Genomic DNA, 23,991 nt, shown 5'->3' on the forward strand with positions numbered 1-23,991 from the left:
ACTAGATCAGGTGGTTTGGAGTCCTGTCCAGCCTCACCTTGGATATCTCCAGGGATGAGGCCCCAACCACCTCCCTGGGTAGTTTTAATATTCCCAGCCTGAGTATATGAGATGAGCTGGAGCCATACTTCTAACTGCAGTGTAAACTCAGCCTGTGAAATCACCAGTTACTGGCTGAATGGAGGGAATGACATATTTGGAAGGTAAATAACAAGACTGGAGGAAGAGTTGAGGGGTGCAGAGATGAAAGTAGGTAAAGGAGAAGGTTAGAAAAGAAATGTTATTGATGGAAAGAAAAAGGAGGGAGGAGTAGAAAGAAAGGAGACTTAAAAAACCCCCAAAACACATATATAAATTAATCCAGTAATATAAATGAGTAGAGAAACTGAGGGATGTCTTGGGATCTAGAAGTAGCAGAGGGTAGTTGAGACTGAGAAGCAAGCAGGAAACAGCTGCGATGTGACAAATATTTTGCCAAAAGATTAATGAAGTTTATTAATTTATCACAAAGGAGAGAGAACTCAACATTCTTAGTTCAGAGAAGGATTGAGACTTTACCTGTGCTCTAAGCATACTCTGTTGTAATGTTTACAATAGATTGAAGATGTTAATAGATTTCTAGAGTGGTTTGAGATGGAAGGGACCTTAAAGATCATCTAATTCCACACCCCCCCCCTGCCATGGACACCTCCCACCAGCCCAGGTTGCTCAAGGCTTCATCCAGCCTGGCCCTGAACACCTCCAGGGAGGGGGCATCCACAACCTTCCTGGGCAACCTGCTCCAATGTCTCACCACCCTCACTGTAAAGATTTTTTTCCTAATCTCCAGCCTAAATGTAGGCTCCTCAAGCTTCAGTCCATCTCCTCTCATCCTGTTGCTACAAGCCCTTGTAGAAGGCCGGTGGCAGGTGCAGTCGGAGCCTGGGAATGGTACAGTCAGATGAGTAAAGCTGTGCAGTAATACAGGAGGAAGACCCTTAATTCAGCCTGACTTTTGGGAAGCCCTGTAAAGTGCAAACCCTGGGCACTGTCTTGAGGAAGGGAAGGGACAACGCTCCTCAGTTCCCTCCCTGCTCTGTGGCATTTATAAGCTTTAATTCCGCCTCGCACGTAAACCTCAGCGTGAGGAATCAACCTTTCTTAGTTTACTGTGGTCAGACTGGACTGGTTTAAACAGAGCTGAGGAAGTTAATTATCAAATGTCTGAGGTGGGTCTAGCAATGAGTAACCAGTTATGGAGAGAGGAGGCCTGGCTGCGCCTGTACCTTCGGAGCCGTGGCGAGGGGACAGGTCCTGCCGCCGCATGCGGAGGGCCGGCTGGGAGGGACTGCCCTAATCTGTTTCCCAGGTTGTTCGAACCAGTTCAAGAGCACTAAAACAAGGTTATGTAATTGACATGTGATGTAGCCTAAAATAGTGACTGCAAACATAGGCTGCTGTTGCTGGGCAGTTGTCAACTGCTACAAAAAAAAAGAAGCCCTGGCCTGCGCAACAAGCAGACCTGTAACATGAAAATGCAGTTCTGAGCCCACGAGGAGCAGGCATTCCCCTTCGCTCTTCCTGACTCCAAACTGTAGAGGCTGTGTGAAAGCTGAAATAGGGAAAGGGATTCCTCATTGTGGTTACTGTGCTGATTTATCTGAGAGCAGCTGCCTGCTGCAGATGGGGGATTAACCCATCAGGTAGATGCCGTTCGGTTCTTGGTGCTGTGATGCAACTCATGTCAAACAGAAAATCCTTTTCTTGGTGTGGGAAATCGTCAAGGCAAGTCTTAGCAGTGATTTTATTTATGTACTGACCACTAAGCAGTAGGGATAGTTTATTTTTATTCATTAGAAGAGCTTATATGGGTCACAGAGATAACATCCAGTTCAGAAAATCTGGGTAGGTTTCAGAGCTGGGTGAAAGGAGCATATCACATAGCTCTGAGAAGTCTCTGGGCAGCCCCCAGATGGAGGATGCCCCTGCTTACTGCAAACTAGATGACCTTTGGAGAGGTCCCTTCCAACCCAAACCATTCTGTGATTCTAAATGCAAGGTCAGGATGTGCAGGTGATGTGATTTCTTGCCCTTCACTAGGGCTATACCACCACGCAGAGTAACCTGGTGCTCTGTTGGCTGAGGTGAGAGGCTTCTTGTAGGTTGCAGGAGCTTTACTCAAGCAGTCTGAAGGGTTGGTGGATAAAGGGTAGGGACAGAGTTGAGCAGTAAATAGCATTTGATGACTTGAGGGAAACTTAATGCAGAATTACAGCAATTCAACCCAGATATTTTTGCTTTCCTTCATTCACTAGTGTTACCAGGAGCAACTTCAGTAAGATGGGTGGTCATACTAGCAAATACTGAAGGGAGCAGCAGGAGAGTCTTTAGAGGAGTTCTCTGCCCTAAGGATGCCCAGGTAATAGTGTTTGTGCCCGTGACACCTGCACACGGCTACTCAAGCAGGTGTCAAAAGGTGCTCCAAGCTGTAAGACTTTGACATGCATCGTTGTTATCATGGCTGTCATGGAGATAACCATCCCACCTGGGAAAGATGACAAAATCAAAGCCCCTATTCCATCCCAGAAGCCCTATCTTCTGTGTGCAGATCTGCAAGGCAAGACTGGAGGTGGCTCCCAGATCCTTTCTTCTCAAACCCTGGAAGAGGGCTTGGCCTGTTCTGGCTGCCTGCAAGCAGAAGACAACTCTGCCTGCAATTTTATGAGTCGAAGTATTCATTCTCAGTGTGGAGGAAGAAGGAAAGTTTGGGCATTTTATATGTGTTTTGGTGTGCTTCAATGAGAGGCTATTTTGAAAGCTGAGGGTTTCTCAAGCTGCTTCTGCTTGCTTTGGTCCTTAGCTGCCACTCCTGTTTTCTCTCTTGCCTCTCACTTTGTGAGGCTCCCTCAATCCCGTCTTTGTCTGGGGATCCAAGGAGTGCTCCAGCTTCAGACATTGTACCCAGAGTGGCTTTTGGACTTTTCCCTTGCCTTTCCCAAGGGATGTTGCAGTGGGTGTGTAGCAGAGTTAAAAAGAGAGTTGGCTGCCCGAGTACAAGTGGGAAAGAACACGTGGAGGACAGCGGCGGCACAGGAGAGGAGCTGGGCGTTAGCGGCCCACAGGCGAGCGTGAGTCAACCTAATGCCATTGCCAACAGCCAGGTCTGGTCCAGGATTGCATTAGCAGGGCTGCTGTGTGCAGGATGCAGGAAGTAACCATTTTATTGGGCTTAGTGATGGTGAAACTCAGCAAGAAAAATGCATCCGGTTTGGGGCACTCAGTTTTATGAAGGAAGCTGGAGGAGAATAAGAGGAATGACAAGAGAATCAGGGAACACAACCTCCCAGGGAAGATGGAGAGCACTGGCTTTGTTCAGCCTAGCAAAAAGTTAGGGAACATGAATCTTGATCTGTATGAGATTGTTTTAAGAAGGTGGTGATCTGCTACTCTAGAGATCACAGAATACATCAGGTCGGAAGGAACCCTCAAAGGTCATCCTGTCCAACCCCCTCGCAGTCAGCAGGGCCATCTTTAACTAGATCAGGTATTTCTTTGGGGGACTGCTAACATCTCTTACAAGGTATTCCTGTCTGGATTAAATGCAGTGGGGAAAACCACAGCTTGAAGCCTAGCTGAGCTCTAATCCCATGGCATGTGGGCAAGTTGCAGACTCTCTTCAGAAGTTTTCAAGACAGATGTAGAGAAAGGGGGAAAAACAACCAACCCAAAGCTACCTGAACTGTTAAACTCTTCTCATGCTTCCACGAGTGGGTTTGAATTAAACAGAGTTTGGCTCCTCTTCCAGCACTATGCTTTTGTTTGGTGGGGTTTTTTACCTTAAGAAAATGTAATACTTGATCTAAGTAGTTGCTGATTTAACAGGAGAATAGAAATGGAGAAGGCTCATTAATGATTTGCAGTCCTTGACTGTGGGGAGTGGGGGGGGCAATAATTCTTAGGAAGAAGATAAAAGCTATGGAATAGTTCAGAAATGTCAGTGGCTATTTTTACCTCAGTAACAGAAAAATGACTGCTGAGAAGTATCTGTACCCCAACCCTGTTGCAGCCTGGGACAGCTGGAAGTACTGTGGCCCCTTGAAGGGTGCACCAGTGCTCAGCATGCTTACTTGAGCTCATCTTAGCAAGTCAGGTTTTGGGACCAGTGGCTTCAATGATTGTGTTGAAGTTTTAAAATGGGGAGAGGCACAACTGCTGCTGCAGGCTCATCTGGGCAGTAATTCATAGGGCAAGTAACAGCTTTTTCTTTCTCCCCTTCTTTACTGCTGAATTTTGCTTATTCAAGAAAACACAGCAAGAGGGAAGACTGAATTTCATTAATACTTGTTTTGCTTTCTTTTGCAAGCCCATAAAAGCAGGGAATTATGGAGCCTTTGCAGGTGAGAAACTTGGAAAGGCTGAAGTATTTTTGTGTGTACATTTGGATGTGTCATTCTGTGGTATGTGGTGACACAATAACCTGCGGAGTGCAAATCCAAACATTCCTCTAGCACTGCTTGCAGAGGACACATCTCTGTTTCTTCCCAGAGTGTAACTGTGTGGTACCTGATTTATTTTGAACAGGAAATTTTCCTGGCATCTTTTGTCCTTCTGGAATTTAGATGGAAGAGGAATTGGCTAACAGAAGTGCTTTTAATGGTGCCGTATATGCGAAGTACTTTCATCTTAATGCATTTAGCACATGGGAGATGGGAATTCAATAGCTGCTCTATCCTTTTTCAGCCCACTTGTGGGTGATTAAACTGGGTAAGAACAACTGGGTTAAGCTAAATGCAACTACAGAAGCAGACTGATGCATGTCTTCAAAGAGTTGGAGATCTACCACCACAGAAACTCTTTGTAGGACAGTCTCTATCACCTCTCCGAGATCTGGATGAGCCCTGGGGGTCTTGAGGGAGCTGCATCAATTTCAGATGTGTAGGGGTTGGGTTTGAGTCTGAAGTTGAGGGGCAAGGTGGAGGCTCGTGCTACACAAGTGGAAGATCCTGATTCATTAGGAGTGTCTTTGCTGTACTCCCTCATGTCACATACCTGGTTGGATGTGAAACATGCCATTGCTGTTTGCATGGAAAGCTGAAGCTGTTTTATTCATCATAGATGGAAAACTTTTTAATTAGACCTGTTCATTATTACTTCATAGCTGTAGGGCTTGCCTGATCCATTCTGGTTTTTAAGGGGTTCAGGTTGCTTCCACTAATGTAAGCTTTAAGAGGATGCTGGTTATTACATTATTTTTAGGGATTTGAAGAGCTTTGCTTCTGCAGAGCGCTTCGGCCTTGCTCACCAGACAGCGCGCGCGCAGGCTGCGTACCTTGTGCTAGCACTCGGAGAGGCATGAGTCAAAAATGATGAACCTTTGCTAAGTTATGTTTGCTGAAATTATTTCATAGCTTCATACAATAGTTTGGCTTGGAAGGGACCTTCAAGATTTCAAACCCCCTGTCCTGGGCAGGGACACCTCTCACGAGCCCAGGTTGCTCAAGGCCTCATCCAACCTGGCCTTGAACACCTCCAGGGAGAGAGCATCCACGACCTCCCTGGGCAACCTGCTCCAGTCTCACCAGCCTCACTCTAAAGAATGGTCTAGAATAAGAAAGTGCTAACTGCAGGTTACCCAAACTATTTGAAGGGTGACTTGCAGGAGTGTTGTGCTATCATGGGAGTCTTTCTTACAAAGTCACAGGAACTGAATCAAAGAAACATTTCCACAATATTCAAGAATGTGACCCAAGTTAATTATCCTGGAGTAGAGAAATCTTAACCTCTTATTAAACCCATGAGCTTTTGAAAGCGGCTCTTGGAAAGATGTTTACTTAACAGGTGTAGAGTTTGGTAGAGCAAACTGCCTTCAGGGTTATCCTGCAGTGGGGCTCATTTTGCAGCATTAGAGCTGACTTGTCGTATTAATAGCCTGCACCCGCCTGTGGAAGCCTAAAAATGGCATTGCAGTACTCTGATGTACAAAGGACATTGTATGAGCACTGAGCTAGCATGCTCACGCTCCTAGCAGAAAACAACCACTTTCCCCCTCTCCCCACAAAAAGGCAGCATGCCAGTGTCTGGCAGGGCATGCAAACCATCTTTATCCTTCTGTTCCCCGCTTCAGGTTCACTTCAGTGCTGTTCGGGTGGTGTTTCTATAGGATATGTGCTCAAGTCACTACAGAGCAAAAATGTCAGTAGGAATTGAGTGGACTTCCCTCTTGTGTATCTGGGTTTTGTGGAGATCACATAATAAAACAAACACTGTGTGATAAGCAAGTTTTCACTTGGTGATTAGCTGAGGATTTTATCTTCCCGTTGTTTAACTGCCCTACGTAAAGACAGATAGCGGTGCTGTCGCTCTGTGGTACAACTGGTTCTGTGTCTCCTGTAACTTCAGGAGCTCCTATTCAAGAAATACTTTGCTTAAATTGTGTTGGTTTTCATCTGTGCTGCAGTGCTGGGTAAGGTCCCTCAATAAAACCCCTTCTTTGCCCACCTGCTTGTTGTTTAAACATCCGAAGTGTTATCTAAACACTGATAGCTGTGTGATACTGCAGCAATGCTTTCTGTGCTCAAGTAAGATCAGTTCTCCTTTTGTGAGCTGCTCAGGAGCAGCCCTAACTTCAGTGTCGAGTTAGACAACAGTGGGTGGGGTGAAAGGGAGTCAGATGCAGAAATACGTTTGTTTTTAAGTACTTTTCTGAAGTTTCCCAAGAAATTCCTGAAAGAGCCCCAGGCAGAAGCCAGGCCTCGTGTGTCCCGTGAATATTCCCTTTCCCTGGGGAAGCGTGTTTGTATTGTGGAAAATCTCTTGGCAAACATTTTATACCTCTTGATCTACAGCAGCTCTACCCCCTCATCAAGCCTGCATCTTTGCTTCTGCTCCCACTGACCTCCCACATGTTTCAGTGCAGCTCTGTCTCTGAGCCCTGCCTGGGCTTCCCCTTCCCACCCACGGCTGCTGCTCCCTTTGGTCCCTGCCATCAGGTTTAACTTTACTCATGGAACTGTTGGGGTTCTGTGCATCTCTCCTCCATGACCTGCCTAGGAGTCTCTCAGCTTAGTTGATGGTCAGTGTTACCTGAATTTCCAGTGTGATGTATTCTCCTCTTCCTTGCATTCCAGATGTCTTTAGCATACAGAGTGACAAGTTTCTCACCTTCTGTCTGAAGTGCTGAGATTCAGTAGGTCTTACAGCTCCTTCCACCCAAGCTTGCAACACAATACTGCTTGCTTGAACTTGACATGCTGACGAATCCCGCAGCTCGCCCTGCGGTCTGTTGTACTTCTGAGAGCTGTGTCCTCTCCTTTCATCCTTTCTCTGGAAACCCTCTGCTTTGCCTTTTTGTCACAGGAGCTGCAAACTGTTTGTTCTGGCTGCCCCAGGTCCCCTTGTGCCAAGGCAGCTAAAATAATCTTCTCCTCTCACTTCTCCCCTCAGGCTGCACCAGCCCCTCATGGCTTCCTTTGGTTTTCCACATGAAATTCAGGCACCTTCCTTTGAAGGGTCCACGTGGTAGTGCCCTTGTCTGACACACCACATCCGTTTGCTCTACTTGCCTTCCTCCCACAGAGCAAAAAGCCTTTTGGGTCTCCAGCATGTTAGGTTCCCTGGTTGCCTTCCATTTCCCTTCTGCTGTGTGTTAGGTGTTGCATCCTTGCTGTCTCTCCAGGAGTGCTTCTGTGGGCCTTTACAGAACTGAAATAACGTGGTTGTGATTTAAACTTGTTTTGGTAAACCCTTCAGAAACTTTCTGCTGTATAGAAGGGAGCTGATTAAATCAGAAACCAGGCACTGGTTGCACTGGTTGGAGAGAGTGGGAACATTAACCTCTGCTTTGCATTTCTGCTTTAGATTGTGAACTGCTGTAGCATGAGAATAGCCCCCAGTTTCCTACCCAAGCTAAGAGCTGTCAGGCGGCTCTCTGTGATGGGGAATGTGCAAGAAGACCTGAAAAAGCTCAAACCAATCATTTGGTATTCATGAAAAAATAAATTCCAGTCCTGATTATAAAAAACAAAATAGTAATGAGCTGAGTCTTGTGAGTGACACCCCAAAACTAACCCACACCAACCAGGAGGGGTGCTCACAGGGAAACCCGTGACAAGTCGCCACGATTAATGGGACTGGGAATGTCTGAGTTAATATGGGGCTTGGAACAAGGGAGAAGAACACATGGGAATGATGTAAATCCATCCTCTAATCATGCCTTTTGGTTTTGGTTCATTCAGGGCAGCACAATTACCTGTGTGCAGGAAGGAATGACTGCATAATTGATAAGATTCGGAGGAAGAACTGCCCAGCCTGTCGGTTACAGAAATGTCTGCAAGCTGGGATGAATTTAGGAGGTAAGCAGAATGTTGGTGGTTTGTTTTCTTGATTTGATTAAGCAAAAACATTGCAAATGTGCAGCCTTTTTATAGTTCTGGCAGCTGCAGCCTATGCAGAGTTTAAGGTGGAATGGTCCTAAAGAAGTGCTTAATAGTTCATAAACTCTGTTGCTGCTCTGGGTCAGGTTTGGGAGATGTACGCTCTGGGCTCAGGAGCAAAGTGTCCGTTTCACCATGACAGTGCTTCCAGCTGGGTCTCATACAGAGAGAAGATTGCAGTCTCAAGGGCTGCGTGCTGGGTGTCCTGGTGCTGGGCCTTCTCTTGAGCTGGGAGAGCACACCCAAACCTTCAGCTGCGTTTTGTTGCTGGTGCAACATTAATATTCCTTTATTTCTGGATTGCTTGGAAGTGTAAGCATTTTGGTGACATTACTCCATCCTTTGTAGACCATCAGCTAAAAGGCAAACCCCTGACAATTATCAGAAGCATTTCGGAACAGTGTGATAGAAAAAAAAATTTAAAAAAAGCTTTTCCCTTCATTTTAGTTCTTCAGTTCCAATGTCTGTGCAGTTCTGGTGGTGCTTCGGTGGGAGGCTTGTTTCAAGCCATCTCCTCAGCAAATGTAGTAACTTCTTTTCCCTACCACTCTCAGATTCATTATGTTGTCTGTGAATGAGATCTGGATGCTGCTGCAGGTCCTTTCCCCAGTGCATCCCTTAGTGTGTTCACTGGTTTTAGAAAACACGGTCATGATGACTCCTCCAAATAATTTCCTGTCTCACTATTTGCTTTTCATCCTCCTGGACCTTTCCTCCTAGCAGCTTAGGTTAGTTCTGCAGGTGTAGCTGCTTGTCTGTCATGGTTCCTGCTTGCTGCCTGCTCCCTCTATCTGCCTCCCAGCCTTCTCTTTCTGTTTTGTCTCCTGGCAGAAACACTCAAGCAAGTAACACCCTGAAATTCTTCAGCACAAGGGTGGCAAGACTCTGGGACAGAGTGCCCAGGGAGGCTGTGGATGCCTTCTCCCTGGAGGTGTTCAAGGCCAGGTTGGATGTGGCCTTGGGCAACCAAGTCTAGTTGAGAGGTATCCCTGCCCATGGCAGGGGGTTGGAGTAGATGGTCACTAAGGTCCCTTCCAACCTAGGCCCTTCTATGACACTGATCTCTGTAGTGGAAAACTGGAAATGAGAAAGAGTTTGCTTGCTTCCTGCAGCACGTTGTTGCACAACTTCTGATGAAGCTATTGACACTATTTTCCTTTGGGGTTTTTTTTTTCCCCTTTTGGTTCTAGTCTTTCCTGATAGTTTTAAAAGGTTCTTTCTTCTGTGCTGTGTGTCACAGGTTTATTTTAATGGCATATCTTTTCCTTCCCAGCATGCCAACACTTTTTTTCCCCCCTAGAAAAACAATATTTTGATGTGTGGCAGCATGCCATGCTTGAAGCACCTTTTAAAAGCTATGTGTAATTCAGTGATACAAAACACACCTTTTCAGGAGAGCTCAACCAAAGTAATTTGGCAGTTTCATTGTTTACCTCCCCCTTTTATTTGTTGGAAAACTGGAGGGTTTTCCAAGCTCTTATTATCCTCTAATAATCTTTACAAAATGATTCATCAAGTCAGCAAATAATTTACCTAATTAAGTTCTTTTCTCAATCTTTTTGTTTTGATTTTAGCAGGAGCATCTGCAACCTGTAATTTTTTGCAGAGCTGAAGTTGCCAGATTTCCTCTTAATTCATTTTCCTCATTTCTGCAAGGCCTGTGTGTGTGCACTGCAGACAGATCCCTCCAGCAAGCAGGACTCAAACTTTCCTTGTTTTGGGGGGAAGGAATTGTTGTTTGTTTCTTGTTTTGGGTGGTTGTTTGTTGCTGCTGTTAAACTCGGGTGCCATATGCTAGCTTTAATTATTGGAAGAGATTCAGAGTGAGCAACTGCACTCTGAAGGTAAGCTTGGCCCACTTTTGGTTTATGCTCTTTTTTTCAAGATGCTGTAATTAATTTTCAGTTAATTATGGACCAGAATCACTTCATGAATTGTGAAGTTTCTTCCAGCATACGCTGTGATCAGGCTTGCAGTCTCTCTCACTTCCACACCAGGCATCTTCATCTGCCTCCCACCTCATGCTGCTGTTCCTTACTCCTGTCTGTCCCCATGGTGGCGCCGGAGGGGGTTGTGGTGCCCCCCCAGCCCCGGTCCCACACTGCTGCTCAGTGTAGTTTCTTCTGCCACCACCGGCTCCATCCAGCGAGGCAGCTGGTGGCTCACAGCAGTGATTTTGATGCTGCACTGCAATCAGGATGGCACAAAGCCTCCTGGTTTCACTTCTACTGTGTGCCCTGCTCTGTGCTGAAGCCTGGAGGAGTGTTTGACATGGTGTGAGCTGAGGGAACACCCCTCCTTACCCTCCACTGTCATTGGCAGGTTAGACCTTGCCCCTCTGAGGTCACCCAGTGACCAGAGATCCATCCTTCTGGTGCATGGATCAGAGAAGATCTCTTTTTCCTGCCATGTGATGTGCCATGCCTGCTTGGGGTCCAAAAGAGCTGTTGAGGGTTCTGTATGCTGTAGGACTGCAATCCTGTCCCGCACTTGGCTCCCACAGAAAACACTGCTGAGACTTACTGGTGTGCTGGTCTCTCACAAGAGTGAGAAGCATCTTGCTGAGTTACCCTTTGGATATGGAAAGAAAGAAAAGAAAATAGATTTTGCCTTGCAAATCGCATAGTTCATTGCTCTGTCTGCAGAGACTGCCTGTGAAATCCCAGTCCTGGGTTTGCATACATTTACATATGTAAGGCACTTCATGCACAAGATGCTGTGTGTGATTTGTACTCTTCCCTTGCAGAGATCCTTACTGTTTATACATTAATATATTTCAATAATCTGAAAAGTAGATTAAAATGAGAGAATGAGTAACAAGATACAGTACTTCACCTCTTTTTTTTTTCTGCCCAGCTTTCCATTTTCTGCTTAATAACTCAGAGGAGCAGGGCTGTAGAGCTGTGGTATTATTTTCAGTTACTGCAGCTTGTGTGCTTGATATTGTCATTGTTCTGTCGTCTTTGAGAATTACCAAGCAAGAGGGAGAAAGGCAAGAGAGAAAAACCACAAGTGTTGGAAAACACTAAGCTGAGAACAACTTAAACACAGCAGCAATGTATCCTCTTGGTGTTCCTTTCAAATTTGTACCAACTTTTTACTAACCAGGATTTCATAACTTTGAAAGGGAGCAGCAAATCCTCTATGTGTAAGAAACTAAAGCAGTTTGGGGTCCATATATGATTAACTTCTGTTTTTCACTTAAAATTCAACCACAAAGTGTTTTGAAATGCCCATTAAGTTTAATTGCTTTTTTATTTGTGTTTCTTATGTAGCGTTTTCTTCTCAGGGAATCTGCTTGCTTGGTGGTGTTTGTTTAGCTGGAGCATTCAGCTGGGCTGATGTCAGCTCTTCCAAGGGACTTGTACCAATATACAGCAGAGTATTAAAGTTCTTTGGGAGTTTGGTGAAGCAAAAGCTCCCATATTGTCAGTTTTTCTCCCATTTTAGCTAGACAGCTTTGTTGTGGTACCTGCCCACCCATGTTTAGGTTACCATTGGCATCATTTCAAAGAGCATTCTTTTGGGTTTTGTTTTGTTTTCCTAGGTGTGATCACTTCAGAAAATATTTGTGTTAGGTAGAAAACCATCGAGTTATGGGACTGTGTTAGTGCTTTCTGTTAGCAGGGAGGTGAAGCAGTGATTTGCCTGCTTTCATCTGCATGTGCAAAAGGCAAAGCCCAAGCAAGTAGTGTAACCTTAATACATGGCCTGCAACCATGCTGCTCTGTGCTGAGATTTTGTTAGGCCTCCCAAATTGTCTCATGGGTGTGATCGTGAGAGGGATGAGCAAGCAGAACTGTTGCTGTGTAGAGTCTATGTTGGTGACTCTTCAGAAGAGGACATCCTTCTGGCCAGGTAAGAGTCACTTGTTCTTAAGGTGCTGCTCTTGCTGCACCACCACCTCATAGAATCATTAAATCATGTTGCTTGGAAAAGATCTTTAAGGTCATCCAGTCCAACCGTTCTCTACCAAGGCTGGTGCTGAACCACGTTCCTCAGCACCACATCTCTGCCTCTTTGAAACACCTCTGGGGAGCCTGCTCCAGTCTTTGAGATCCCTTTCAGTCAAGAGGTTTCTTTTGATGTTCAACCTAAACCCCTCCTGGTGCCATGTGAGGCCATGTCCCCTCCTTCTTTCACATGCTGCTAGGTAGAAGAGACCAACCCCTCCCTGGCTTCAACCTCCTTTCGAGGAGTTGTAGAGTGAGAAGGCCTCCCCTCAGCCTCTTTTTCTCCAGAGTAAATACCCCCAGCTCTTTCAGCCACCCCTCACCAGCCCTGTTCTCCAGACCCTTCACCAGCTTCATTGCTCTTCTCTGGACCTGCTCCAGCACCTCAATGTCCTTTTGTAGTGAGGGCCTCAAAACTGAACTCAGTACTTAAGGTGTGGTCTCACTGGCGTTGAGTGCAGGAGGACAATCCCTGCTCTGCTCCTTCTGGCCACAGCATTGCTGATCCAGGCCTGGATGCTGGTGGCCTTCTTGGCCACCTGGGCACACTCTGGATCACAATCAGCAGATTCATGTCCATTTCATATTCAAACTGATAGTCAACAAGTTAATGACCCTGCATTTTTTTAAAGGAAGCAAGCAGTCTCTCTGCTGTGTCAGGTTTTATGGGAACCAATTGTTCAGCAATGAGCTTCTCCTGCATTTGCCTTCATCTTTCTCCATGTTACAAGGCGCTGCTCTTGCCCTGTTCTTGGTGTCACCCTCCAATTTTTTTAGCTTGAACCAGCCCCAAGACTATTGTTGATTACTACTGAACAGTCATTTTCCACAAGTATTAGGAAATCTTTGGGAATGATGATTAAAGGTGCAGAATTTTGCCAAGGGCTGCTCATGGCAGAGTAACCTCTCAGGCATTGGTTTAAGAGCAGTATTGAAAGTGTGTCCTTGTGCTGCATGTTGCTGATGGCTTTGCTTCATATGTGGAGGCAGCTCAAGAAGACACACTGCAGCAGTCCAAAACCACACAGCTTGCATCCAGCAATCCTTGATCAAACTCCCAGTCAGGTTCATGTTCTCATCCCTCCTTTGTCTTTCCAAGTTTTACCAGTTTCAGCTTTGCCTTCTGACGAGCACCCAGCTGCCAGCAGAGTTTGTCTTTCCTCCAGGAACAGCCTTTCAGGCTTCTGGCATGGCTCTGCTGAGCTCCAGGCTTCCCTGGTTTATCTGCTGGATTCTCCATTGTACCATGCACAAGGCAGCACCTGGAGCACGAGGAACTGCAGCACCTCTGGGCTGCTGCTGAGAGTACTTGTCCCAGCCTGCATGGTGTCACCTGGCAGCACCCTGCCTGCAGGCTCTGCTGGGAGTTCGTCTGATTGCAGCTCTCTCTGCACAGCCTCAGACATTGCTCTTTCCTGAGCAGTTCATACATGGTGTTGGGCTTTGATTCAGAGCACAAAATGGAGAGGGATGATCATAGCTTCCCGAGAGGAAGGTTTAGGTCCAGAAGAGGTGCAAAAAATCTGGCAGCATTGTGCTACTGTTAGGCAATGCAACTGACCACTGCAGCTGCTCCTGCTTGAATGCCTCCTGCCAGACATTCCCTGGCTGCTGTGGATCCCCTCTGCCATGCCCAGGAGCTTTTGAGCTTTTCTGCCTGTGGTCAGGGCTCCAGCTTTCACCTCCAGGATGCAGCATGGGTAGACAGTATTTGTGGCCTCTTGACTGGCTCCCCAGGTCCAAGGCTAGCCCTTATCTTCCCCTGTGCCCCAGTACACCACTTCTCTGTCCTGTAAGGCATTTCAGTTTAACAACCTGTTTTCTGAGGCTGCTGAAGTGAATTGCAGTGCATCTTTGTTGCTTGTACAGGTGCACAGAGCCAAGCAAGCCCTCAGCACCTCTGTCTCTTGCTTGCCCTGCTGTGCTGGAGCAGCCTGGAGTGCTTCGGTGTTTCCGCGAGGCGCTGGGCGCAGCTCTCGGATGTTTTGTTTTTTCCTGGAGCCCCAGATTATCATATTTCCTTCCACACTGCTCTGAGGCCAGATCCTTTGGCTTGTCCCTGCTAGGAAGGCCTGCCTCTGACTCCTGTTCCTCTTTCCAGAGCTGCTGGTTACCACCAGAACCCCTCTGAAGCCTTCCCCTGTGGTCTGCGGTGCTGTCTTTCCATGACTCACTTCCCCATTGCTGCAAGAAGCTGCAGGAGCAGGAGGAACTTGTCCTTTTAGCTTCCACCAAGCCATGGCTTGAGAGAGTTGCCACCTGAGTAAGGGGGTGTGAAGGTTAAGCTTGCTATGCCTGGCCCAACCTTGGCCAAAGTATGGTGGGCTCTCTGTGTTGAACAGTGGGGTTTGCTGAAGCGCTCCTTAGTTGCCTGCAAATGTGCTGTGGGGCAGTTTGGAAGAACCTGAAGCAGAGCAGCAAAAGTGATCAGCAGTCTTTAGAACTCGAGTGATGGGGACAGATTGAGTTAGTTGGTGTTATTTAGACCAAAACAAGGCTGAAGGGAAAGTCTAGGAGAGGGACAACAGATGTTCCTGTAGGAACAAACAAAACAATGGTAAAGTGAAAAAGGTGATGATCTACTTTCAATGTGTGTGAAAAGCAAGGCAAGAAATAATGAGCAGCAAGCAAAATGCAAGGGAGGAAATGAAAAGCATCTGTGACTGTAGGGCCAGGGAAGCACTTGGGTGGCAAGTCTGGGCAAGATGTGGAGACTGTGGGTATCTCAAAGAGCAGATGTCTGCTCTTTAAGACTGTCCCAGGTCTCTCCCAAGCTAGGATTAATACCAGGTGAGTGGGGTTACACTAGCTGAGTTGTGTGAGAATATAAAAAGTGAAAATGCTGCTTCCATGTACAAAAAGGCTTTCTGACATCACCAGTCTTCACTGAATGAGCTGTTCCATGTTTCTGCCCCTCTCGTGACCCTGTGTTCTGAGGAAGCAGTGATGCCAAGACTGTGCAAGTCATGTGCTCCTGCTTCTGACATTGGGATGCTTTTTGGATTGTCTGCTACTTTGACACTTCACAGGTTTTAAATTGACTCCAGAGCTTTGGTTTACTCCAGTAATGTCACAAGGAAAATTTATTCATTCCCAGATTGTGTCTTAGCATGTGAATCTGTTGCTCTTTCCCCCTGTCCTCTCATATGCACTCTGCTTCACATTTACCTTACTAACTTCTATTTTGTTTTTGACTCATTTCCTGCCTTTTTCCCCCCTCCAATTCCCAAGTGCATGCCTTCCCATTTTTAGTGTCTGTGATGTGCTAAAATTAAAGTAAGTGTGAGAAATGGCAAGGATACCTGGCTCAAAAAGCAGACTCTGGAGTTTGGTGTTACTGAAAGAATGATCCACAGCAGGTTATGAAGGAAAGGTTGAGCACGTTTAAGCCTTGCAAATGCAGGACAGGCAAGAAGATGGTGTTTAACAAAGAGGAAGGCAAGGGGAAGATGCTGCCTGGAGCATTCCTGAGCCTCTTAGTGCTGCAGATCTTCCTGCAGTCTGGTGCTGATCTGTGTGTTTTGTGGTTCTCTGCCATCAGTTTTCCATTTCCCCCAACTCTGTAACATTTCAGTAGTAGGAACCATCTTCCTTGCATAATCTCCCTGCAGAAGGTGCCAGAGGAGGAAGACTGTAGAACCTGAGCTCACAAGAGCACGCTACACGTGTGGCTTCTGGATCTGGCTGCACATGGACCAGGCACATCCAGGCATGCCACTGAGATGTGCTCTGGAGAGGCATGTGTCAATTCTAGTCATGGCTGGCATTTCATCCACAACCACTTCAACTTCAGGAGAACTGAGAGATGTGCAGCCCTGTCAGTCACAAAGGTTTCACTTTTCAGATCATACACATGGGTGATGTGCCAGAGCTGCGTTTTCCCTGCTTGATACCATGTGCAGGGTGCTCCACTCCTGCTCAGGGTGGCACATTAGAGCAGATCATCAACATGCTTAGATCCTGGTTTGGTTTGGTTTTTATTTTCTTCTGTTGTTTCTTTTGTAATGACTAATCCTGAACTGAATGGTGAACAATATGGCTGAGATGTGTGCAGCAGAGAAGCAGCCAGCTCGTGTTTCACAGACACCATTGCTTTTCTGGGAAGCAGGAAAGAGGATTTCTAGAAGATGAGGGCCAGGCCAGCAGCACTGAATGTATTGGAAATAGGGTCATGGGAGACAAACAGCAGCTGAGAAAAACTGGGGACACGGATTTTGTGCAGATGAAGAGACAAACCATCCCAAAAATGTTGTTCCTTGGGGAAAATACAAGTGGAGATGTGCTGTGCCACAGAGCAGCAAGAAAGGCTGCAGAGAGAGGTGCAGCACTTACCAAGCTGAGCCCTAGTAATGGGAGTGCAAGAGCACAACTGAGGCATTTAAAGCATAGCACACTCTTCAGCATGGCTGGAAGCCTCAGCACTCGGGGGGCAGCATGAGAGGTGCCATGGCAGAGTTTGCTTCTCAACGCTTCTGAACAATCCCTGCACAGCTGCTTTGAGTGCCTGTGTCTGCCAGGTAAATAGGAGGAGGAAGTTTCACAGCAGTAAAGTCTAAAGGACTCCCATCCAGGGCAGTGGAGATGGCTTGGTGTTGTGATCAGGAGGAAGGGAACAGACTTAGCCTTGGGTATCAACCCAAATAAAAGCAAGAGAGAAGACTTGGCCGAGGAACGCCTGCAGAAGGTTGGATGGGAATGGGTGCCTTGGGAGGAAGGTTGTTGCTTGGCACAAGGCAGAAACCAGTGCTCATAGCCAAGAGCATTCAGTCTGGTACAGTGGAAGATTTCAAAATCTGTTCTCCAAAGTTCCCCATACTTCATCTTTAACCAAATTATTACCAACGCTAGCAGCTCCTGCTGCTGACGTTCCGTGGCTGCAGGTGTCTCGGAGTTGTGGGCGACACATTTTGGAATTGTAGGAGTCCTGCTCTTTGCATTCCCTGTTGGAATAATGCTGCTGGTCTTTAAATCTGCTTCATGAATAGTCAAAACTGATGCATTTAGCAGACAAGGCTTAGCTCAGAAATCAACTGAGGTTGCCATACGTTTGAGGAATGAATAAATAATCAGGAAAATGTGAGTTTGGGGAGCATCTGAAAAGGACTGATTAAGATTGGCTTTCATCAACCTCATAATTTTCTTTTGTAAGCTTTTTTTTAAGGCTTTGTTTATTGGCTGAGTTTAATATTTAGTAAATAACATTTCTTTTGAAATTAATGAAGAAGTACAAGAGGGAGTTTTACATACCAAAAACGTTAGCTCCGAGGACTGCATTAAGGCAGTTTGGGATTTGTATGAAATATATGTGGAGGAAACGTTCATACTTTAGCCATTTCTCATTAAAAAGCTTTATCAAAAACAGCTTGATTTGATTTTAGCAGGAAACCACTAATTGGCATTTGGTAAAAGTTGTTCCCACACAGGGAGGAGTACCCCTATGAAACTGTTATTTTTCAATTAATTATCACTTTGAGGATTGCTGAGAAACAAGCAAATGTGTTAGACATTTTCCCTGACAACCTAAATATTCCTGTAAAATGCACTTTGGAGCTCAAGCTTTCTTTTGTCACTTTAGCCTGCCATCTCTTCCTGAAAGTGCTGCCTGAAGCTTGGCATGGCTAAAAAGGGCATCAATTGCCTCTCTCTTACCCAAACCCTCCCCCGTGCCTTCCCTTCCTGACTGCTGTAGACATCGCTGTCCCAGTCGCAGACCAGCAGGTCGCCTGAGCTTCCTCATTGAGTCGAACCTCAAAATGCATGAGATTTGGTCTCAGCTTTCATCTTTCTTCTCTGGAGGCAACTGTGCTGGCTTTGCATTGCTGCTGCTTTTATCTGTGCTGCAGAGGCCATCCCTGCAAGCAGATCCCCGTGGCTGTGCATCCACACTGGTGAATCCCAGCACCCTGCAGAGGAACTGTGTTCCATGGGATGCGTGCAGGCGCTGTCAGGAGGTGCCACCTCCCTGTAGGTGTCTGTATTTCCCTGCTCCCTATCTTTAGCCCCAAGTATAATCAAAAGGAAATGCAGACTTCTCATTAAAATATGATAAGATTTCTCATTAAGTGGGCACATAATTACTTGAAATAGCATTTTCCAAAAGTAGCTGTGAGTGCACTGCAAGGGCATCTGAAGTAGAGTTCTGCCAGGGGTCAGTTCTAGGTCTGCTGGTTTACTAATTGCTTGCCTCATGAAGTAGAGAGTAAATACATACATGTGGGAATTCTCCTCTGGGGCCAGAACCAGAACACAAACCATCTTTAGTTCTGGTGTCTGAAACCATCAGAGGATGACATTTGCAGTAGGGTGCAGAGGGTTGACACTGAGAAGTACAAGTTGAGATGTGCAAGAATGAACTGCCTGAGAGCAGCTGTCCAGAGGCTGCAGTGAAGAAAGCAGCACAGTTGCATGGTGACTGTGTGTCAAATTTAGTCAGCCATGTAAAAGTGCTGCAATGATATGCAAGTCTCATTTGGTACTAAGGCATTACTCTGCTCTTGGCAGAGCTGCCAAGTGGCCTGCTGGTTGTGGCTGGTTTGCAGCACTGCTGGGCAGGGTTCTGGTGATAGGGCTGCACCAGTTGGTAGGGTTAGCATCTCTCTGGAGCATCTCCAGCAGGGTAGTCTCTGCTCTGCCCCTTCATAGCCTTCCAGTTTCTCACAGACCTTTAAATTTAGAAGAGTTTGCTTAACATCTAAGCTGAATCTTCCTGCCTGCCTGAAGGAGGTGTGTATAGATGAGAGACTGCTGAAGGAGGAGCAAGGATAAGGAGGAGCTCAAGGAAAAAAACACATCAATCTGTGAGGCAGAGTTGAAGGAACTCAATTTATTTCAGTGTAGAAGAGAGAAGTGTATTGAGAAGGCCAGGATGCCAGTTTTTCAGTACAAAAAGCAGTGTGAAACCAGGCACAGGAAGGAGAAGTTGTTCTTTATGGCCACTGGGGGAACGATGAAGAGAAATCAACTTTTACTGCAGAAAAAGTGATGTGACACCAGAGATGCTGGGGGGAAACTTAGTGGTTAGATGTAGTGGAAGATAGGGGGATAGTGCAGAATTCCCTTTATTAGAGATTAGTAACCCAGTGAGTTGGGCAAAGTATAGATGATCCTGCTCAAAGCAGAAAGATGAACTGCTTCACACACATTGTTTCTGTGCTTTACAGTGCTGGACCGGAGCAGCGCTGCACTGCCTTGACTCACAGAGTCTGTGCCAAACAAAACAGAATGCTGACCTGCAAGTCAGCAAAGCAAGCAGGAAGGACTTTTTTACCTAGGTACCCTCAGCTTTATTAGTAGTTTAAATCCAGCTAGAATAGAGAACCAGAATGCATTTCCATGAACACTGTGTGTTCGTAGTGTGCAATCCTGCAGGTGACAACAAGCATTAGAAGCTCTTTCTTACCTCTGCTTGCACCTCCCCTTTTGGTATCCTGAGTGTGAGCCAAGCACAAGAATTACTTTTGTGAATGTGCCTGGATCTCTGCAGGGGCTGCCCAAAGGCAAATGAAATGTGGCATACCCGTAGATCAGACTTGGTGCACATCTCTTCCTTGTCTTTAAGCTGCCCAATCCTGTCAAATCAGGGTGTAACTTAGTAATTAGTGAGCAGTTGTGAATGATGGCAATGCCAAGCGATGTCATTCTTTCACTTATGCCTCCCACTTCATTCTACCGAATTCAACCATTGGCTTGGAGCTTATTCGCCAATAAAAGATTGCTTTTGCTGGTGGAGGATGAGAAATCAGGAGCTTTGCTTTGCTGTGTTAATGAAGCTAGGATGATTCCTTGGGCTCATGGCAAGTGATGCCTTTTTGTGTCGCTTTCTATCTTCTGTAGGTCACAGACACTGGAAACAGATTTTAAGTTTCCATTTGCTGTGTGCAGGACTTTTATTTTCTTCCTCACCAGCTGCAGTCTTTCTTTGTGTATTTAGACAAACTACTTAGTTCATCCAGAATATCCTAAAAGCCACTTCAGGAATCACCCTTGAAAAGCCACTGCTTTGCAGGAGTGAAGTCCTTTTCCTGGTGTGTCCTACATGATGAAGTATTCGGTGCCCTGCTTTGGTAGGTGCTTTTCATTGCTTCCTCCTCTTGGTAAGGCCAATGAAAGCACTGACTCATCCCCTTGCCTCTGTGTCTCCTAGAACTATTCCTGGCCTTTCCTCTTACACATGGAGCACTTCTTGGAGCCATGTTCAGAGGTTATCTGCTGCAGCTATACCTGATAAGCAGTGGTTTGCTTCCCAGTGTGGGTAGTTGGTTTAAGGAAGCCTTAGGCTCCTGTCTGGGTGGTTCTCCTTATTTCCTGGAGAAGCAGGGGTACATGCTCAAAGGATTCCATAGGGCAAATGGGATGATGCTGGGAGATCTCATTTGCATTGCTGCTTTTCACTTTATTCCATGCATTTGTGTGCATATGTGTGTCTGGATATCTCAAATGTCTGTGTTATTATCTAGAAATTTCTCAGCAGCATCTCATACCCATTGTGCTAGACACTTAAGTGAAAAAATGTCTGTACCAAGATAGCTTCAAATTTTCATATATGTCAAGATACAACAGATTTGGGGGAAGGGAAGCACTATTTGTGGTAGCAGTAAAATAGCTAATGAGAACAGATGTCAGCTCACTGAAAAAGTGAGGCAAAGGCACCAGGCAAACATGATGAAAAGATTCAGAGGAGGGGAAAAAAAGTGCCATTTTGATGGAGCATTTATCTGCACGAAGATGGAAGCAGGTGACAGTGTGTATGCTTAGTGAGGGCTCAGAGGAGAATCTACCCAAAGGCTGTTGTGGCTGCTTCAAGAGCAGAATTGGCAGCCTGGCCCATTGGTGGCTCTGGTGCAGCAAGGTGCCCTGGGCTGGTTTTGGAGAGGTGAAGCAGGTGGCAGTGGAGGGCTGTGCAGGAAAGCCCTTGAACACTTGGGGTGGAAGGGAGAAAGCTGACAGCTGTTGAGGTTGGGAAGGAGGTGGTTGTAGCACAGGTGCAGAGCTCGAGCAGTGAGGTTGGGACCTTGATGGAGGAGCTCAAGTACTTGAAGAGCAGGCATGCACTGTACAGAGCTGGCACAGCTGAAGGTGGTCAGTGTTTTAGAGCATATTGACCACCCTGACTGCTGAGCCCATTGGTAGTACTGTACAAAGTAATCTGAAATGAAACCTTATGTGAAGAGCATCTCAGGATTTTTCCCTTTGTCTTCTTCATCTGTTTACTCACATTCCCACTTTCTCTTCCCCTTTATCTGTTTCTTTAAACCTCCATCACCTTGTGTTCTCTGCTGCTGTTTCCCCTTTCCTTCCACTGATGTTCTCTGGTTTACATTAGAGGTAGCATGTTCTTACAGTGTGCTTTTGGTATCCCTTACTGATGCAAATATGTTCTGCAGCATGGATAGAATAAAGATGTGTTGGGTCAGGGTCACTTTGGTCCTGCCTCTGGCAGAGCTTTACCTATGTGATGAATAAAGCTCTTTGTGGTTTATGTCATGCTATGCGAATGAAGACTGGGGTTTGGGTAGGTAGTAAGGGCAAGCTCTGAATACCAGCTTTTGTGACTCCAGGGGATTATCACTGCAAGGCTTTCCGTTCACTCTAAGTTGGAGCTATGGAGGGTTTCCTAAACTCAGTTTCACTGTAGAGCACTGGATGCCAGCATGAGTTTGCAGAGATTTTAGGCTGTGCATTTGCTGAATTCGAGCCCTGCTACAGTTCTGCAAACAAGATAGTGCTCTGTTATAAAACTGCTGAGTTCAATCATAATATTTATGGGTTCTTTTATCTACTCTTGATAGCATTTTGTTCTTTGGCATTTTCAGATCCCATTTTTTTAACAATAATGCTGATGAAAATGATTGAGTTTTGAGCCTGTGAGGAGTAGTTATCAGATGTGTGGCTGAGAGGAGTCCATCATTTAATTTGTGTCTGTTCCCTGACGACAAAGGGAGGAGAGGTTAGCTCCCTTTAGACCCAACTTGCCCAGCGTGTGTAAGCCTACTGTGGTAAAAAAAAGTAGCAGTTGACCTGCCTTGTAACCAGCCTACCACCTCAAACTTAACCTTTAAAAACTGAGAATGCCATGGGTTTGTGTCTGATGTTCACATTAACTTCTCTTCAGAAAACAATTTACAATAGAGTCACATCCAGTTGATGTCCTGTTATTTGACCTGGAGTAGCAGTCACTGTTGCAGGTGTCCAGAAGCCTCTTTTACAGATGGCACAAGGCCTCCTGATCCTGAAATCTCAGGCCTCCCTGTTCCAGTTTTGTGACAGGAGTTTTACAGATGCAGACTGAGCTCTCAGGAGCCAGTTGTCTGAATCTGGGTTCACGCCAGTCTCTGGCCAGTAGCTGTTTTCAGAGGATTAAGTCCTGTCTTTGCTGGAGAGTAGTAAGACTGCAGCTGTAGTAAAGGGACAGTAATTTGCCTCAGAGCCTTACCACTGCTCAGGACTGTTAAACTGGTTTTCAGATACCATCCCAGCCTGCCTCAGTGCCTCTGCAGCAGTACCACTGTCCCTTTCCAGGCAGGACTGGCACCCAGGGTGCTGAACAAGCGAGCCAGTGTCCTGCAGGCTGCTCTCCTTGAGGTCTCCCAAGCACCTGTGGGTTCTCAGAATCTGCAGGCTTTGCTTTGAACTGGTTGGACACAGGCCAGCTCATAGGAAATCCAGGCAAAGGTTTGCCTGTTGCTTCCAGAGGAACAGGGACTCCTCTTTGTGGTGAGGCTTGTAGCTTATTTATTCCTCTGTTATACTGTAATTTACTGTGGGAGCTACAGAGGAGGTCTGTGGGCTGTGCCTTGTTAAAGTCCAACTTTGCATGACTCTTCAGGTGCTTCACTTCATCTTCCTTTTCCTTTTATTGCAATATACATGACCTAAAATACTCAACAAAAGTTGTCAGGCATTTGAAGTGTTAACTTCAGGTATACCTGCAGTCTGTCTTCCACTGTCATTTATTCAACTAATACTTGCTCTCAGCTGATTTAAAAGTACTGGGGTTGTAATACCTTATCCTGGCTGCAGTAGCACTGAACAGGAGAGGCAAGAACTGCTATTAGACGTGCTAGGCAGCCACTGGCTGTGCAGCTGTTTGGATGAAAGTCTTGTCCTAGCCCCAAAGAGGTTTCCAGGCTTCAGCTTTGCCATGTGGAATGGTTTGTCTGGAGAGCCTGTGACTTCTTGAACGTTTCCACACGGCAGTCCTGATGAGTATGGCTTTTGCCCTGTCATTCAGAGGTGGCTTTGTGGGGTTCATGGTTGGCATTGCAGTTAGAGAGCAAATGTGAAAAACTTTGCTGGGAGTACTTACTGCTCAGAGTTTGTGTTTAATCTTCACTTGTTGGTTTCTGTGGGAGTTACCAAACCAGTTGAGCTACAGCACTGGCATGAAGCCAAATGAAAAATACAGTTTTCTTCACTGTAAACATGACTGTCAGGCAGTAATGTTTTTCTCAGCTTCATTTTAAAGGCATTATAATGCAAGAAAATGAAACTAAAACACATTTGTACGCCAGCATTGTACGTGGAAGAATGTAATTTCTCCTTTCTTTTAATGAAAAACTCTCTGAGACTGGAACATACAAAATTATGTCTTAATAAATATGTAATCAGTTATCTGTGTGCCTGTAGAA

The 23,991-nt window shown here is 46.0% G+C and overlaps 1 protein-coding gene across 2 annotated transcripts in view; it reads left to right on the plus strand.

Annotated features, from left to right (window-relative positions):
• NR3C2 (nuclear receptor subfamily 3 group C member 2) overlaps window positions 1-23,991 on the plus strand; it is a 189,627-nt gene that overhangs the window by 135,233 nt on the left and 30,403 nt on the right. For both annotated transcript variants that reach the window (XM_054172632.1, XM_009897018.2), the window contains one exon: window positions 8,214-8,330. In XM_054172632.1, the coding sequence (XP_054028607.1) occupies window positions 8,214-8,330 (117 nt within the window). The remainder of the gene's footprint in view (window positions 1-8,213; window positions 8,331-23,991) is intronic.

The sequence above is a fragment of the Dryobates pubescens genome, chromosome 24 (assembly GCF_014839835.1).
Source record: "Dryobates pubescens isolate bDryPub1 chromosome 24, bDryPub1.pri, whole genome shotgun sequence".
NCBI classification, from domain to species: domain Eukaryota; kingdom Metazoa; phylum Chordata; class Aves; order Piciformes; family Picidae; genus Dryobates; species Dryobates pubescens.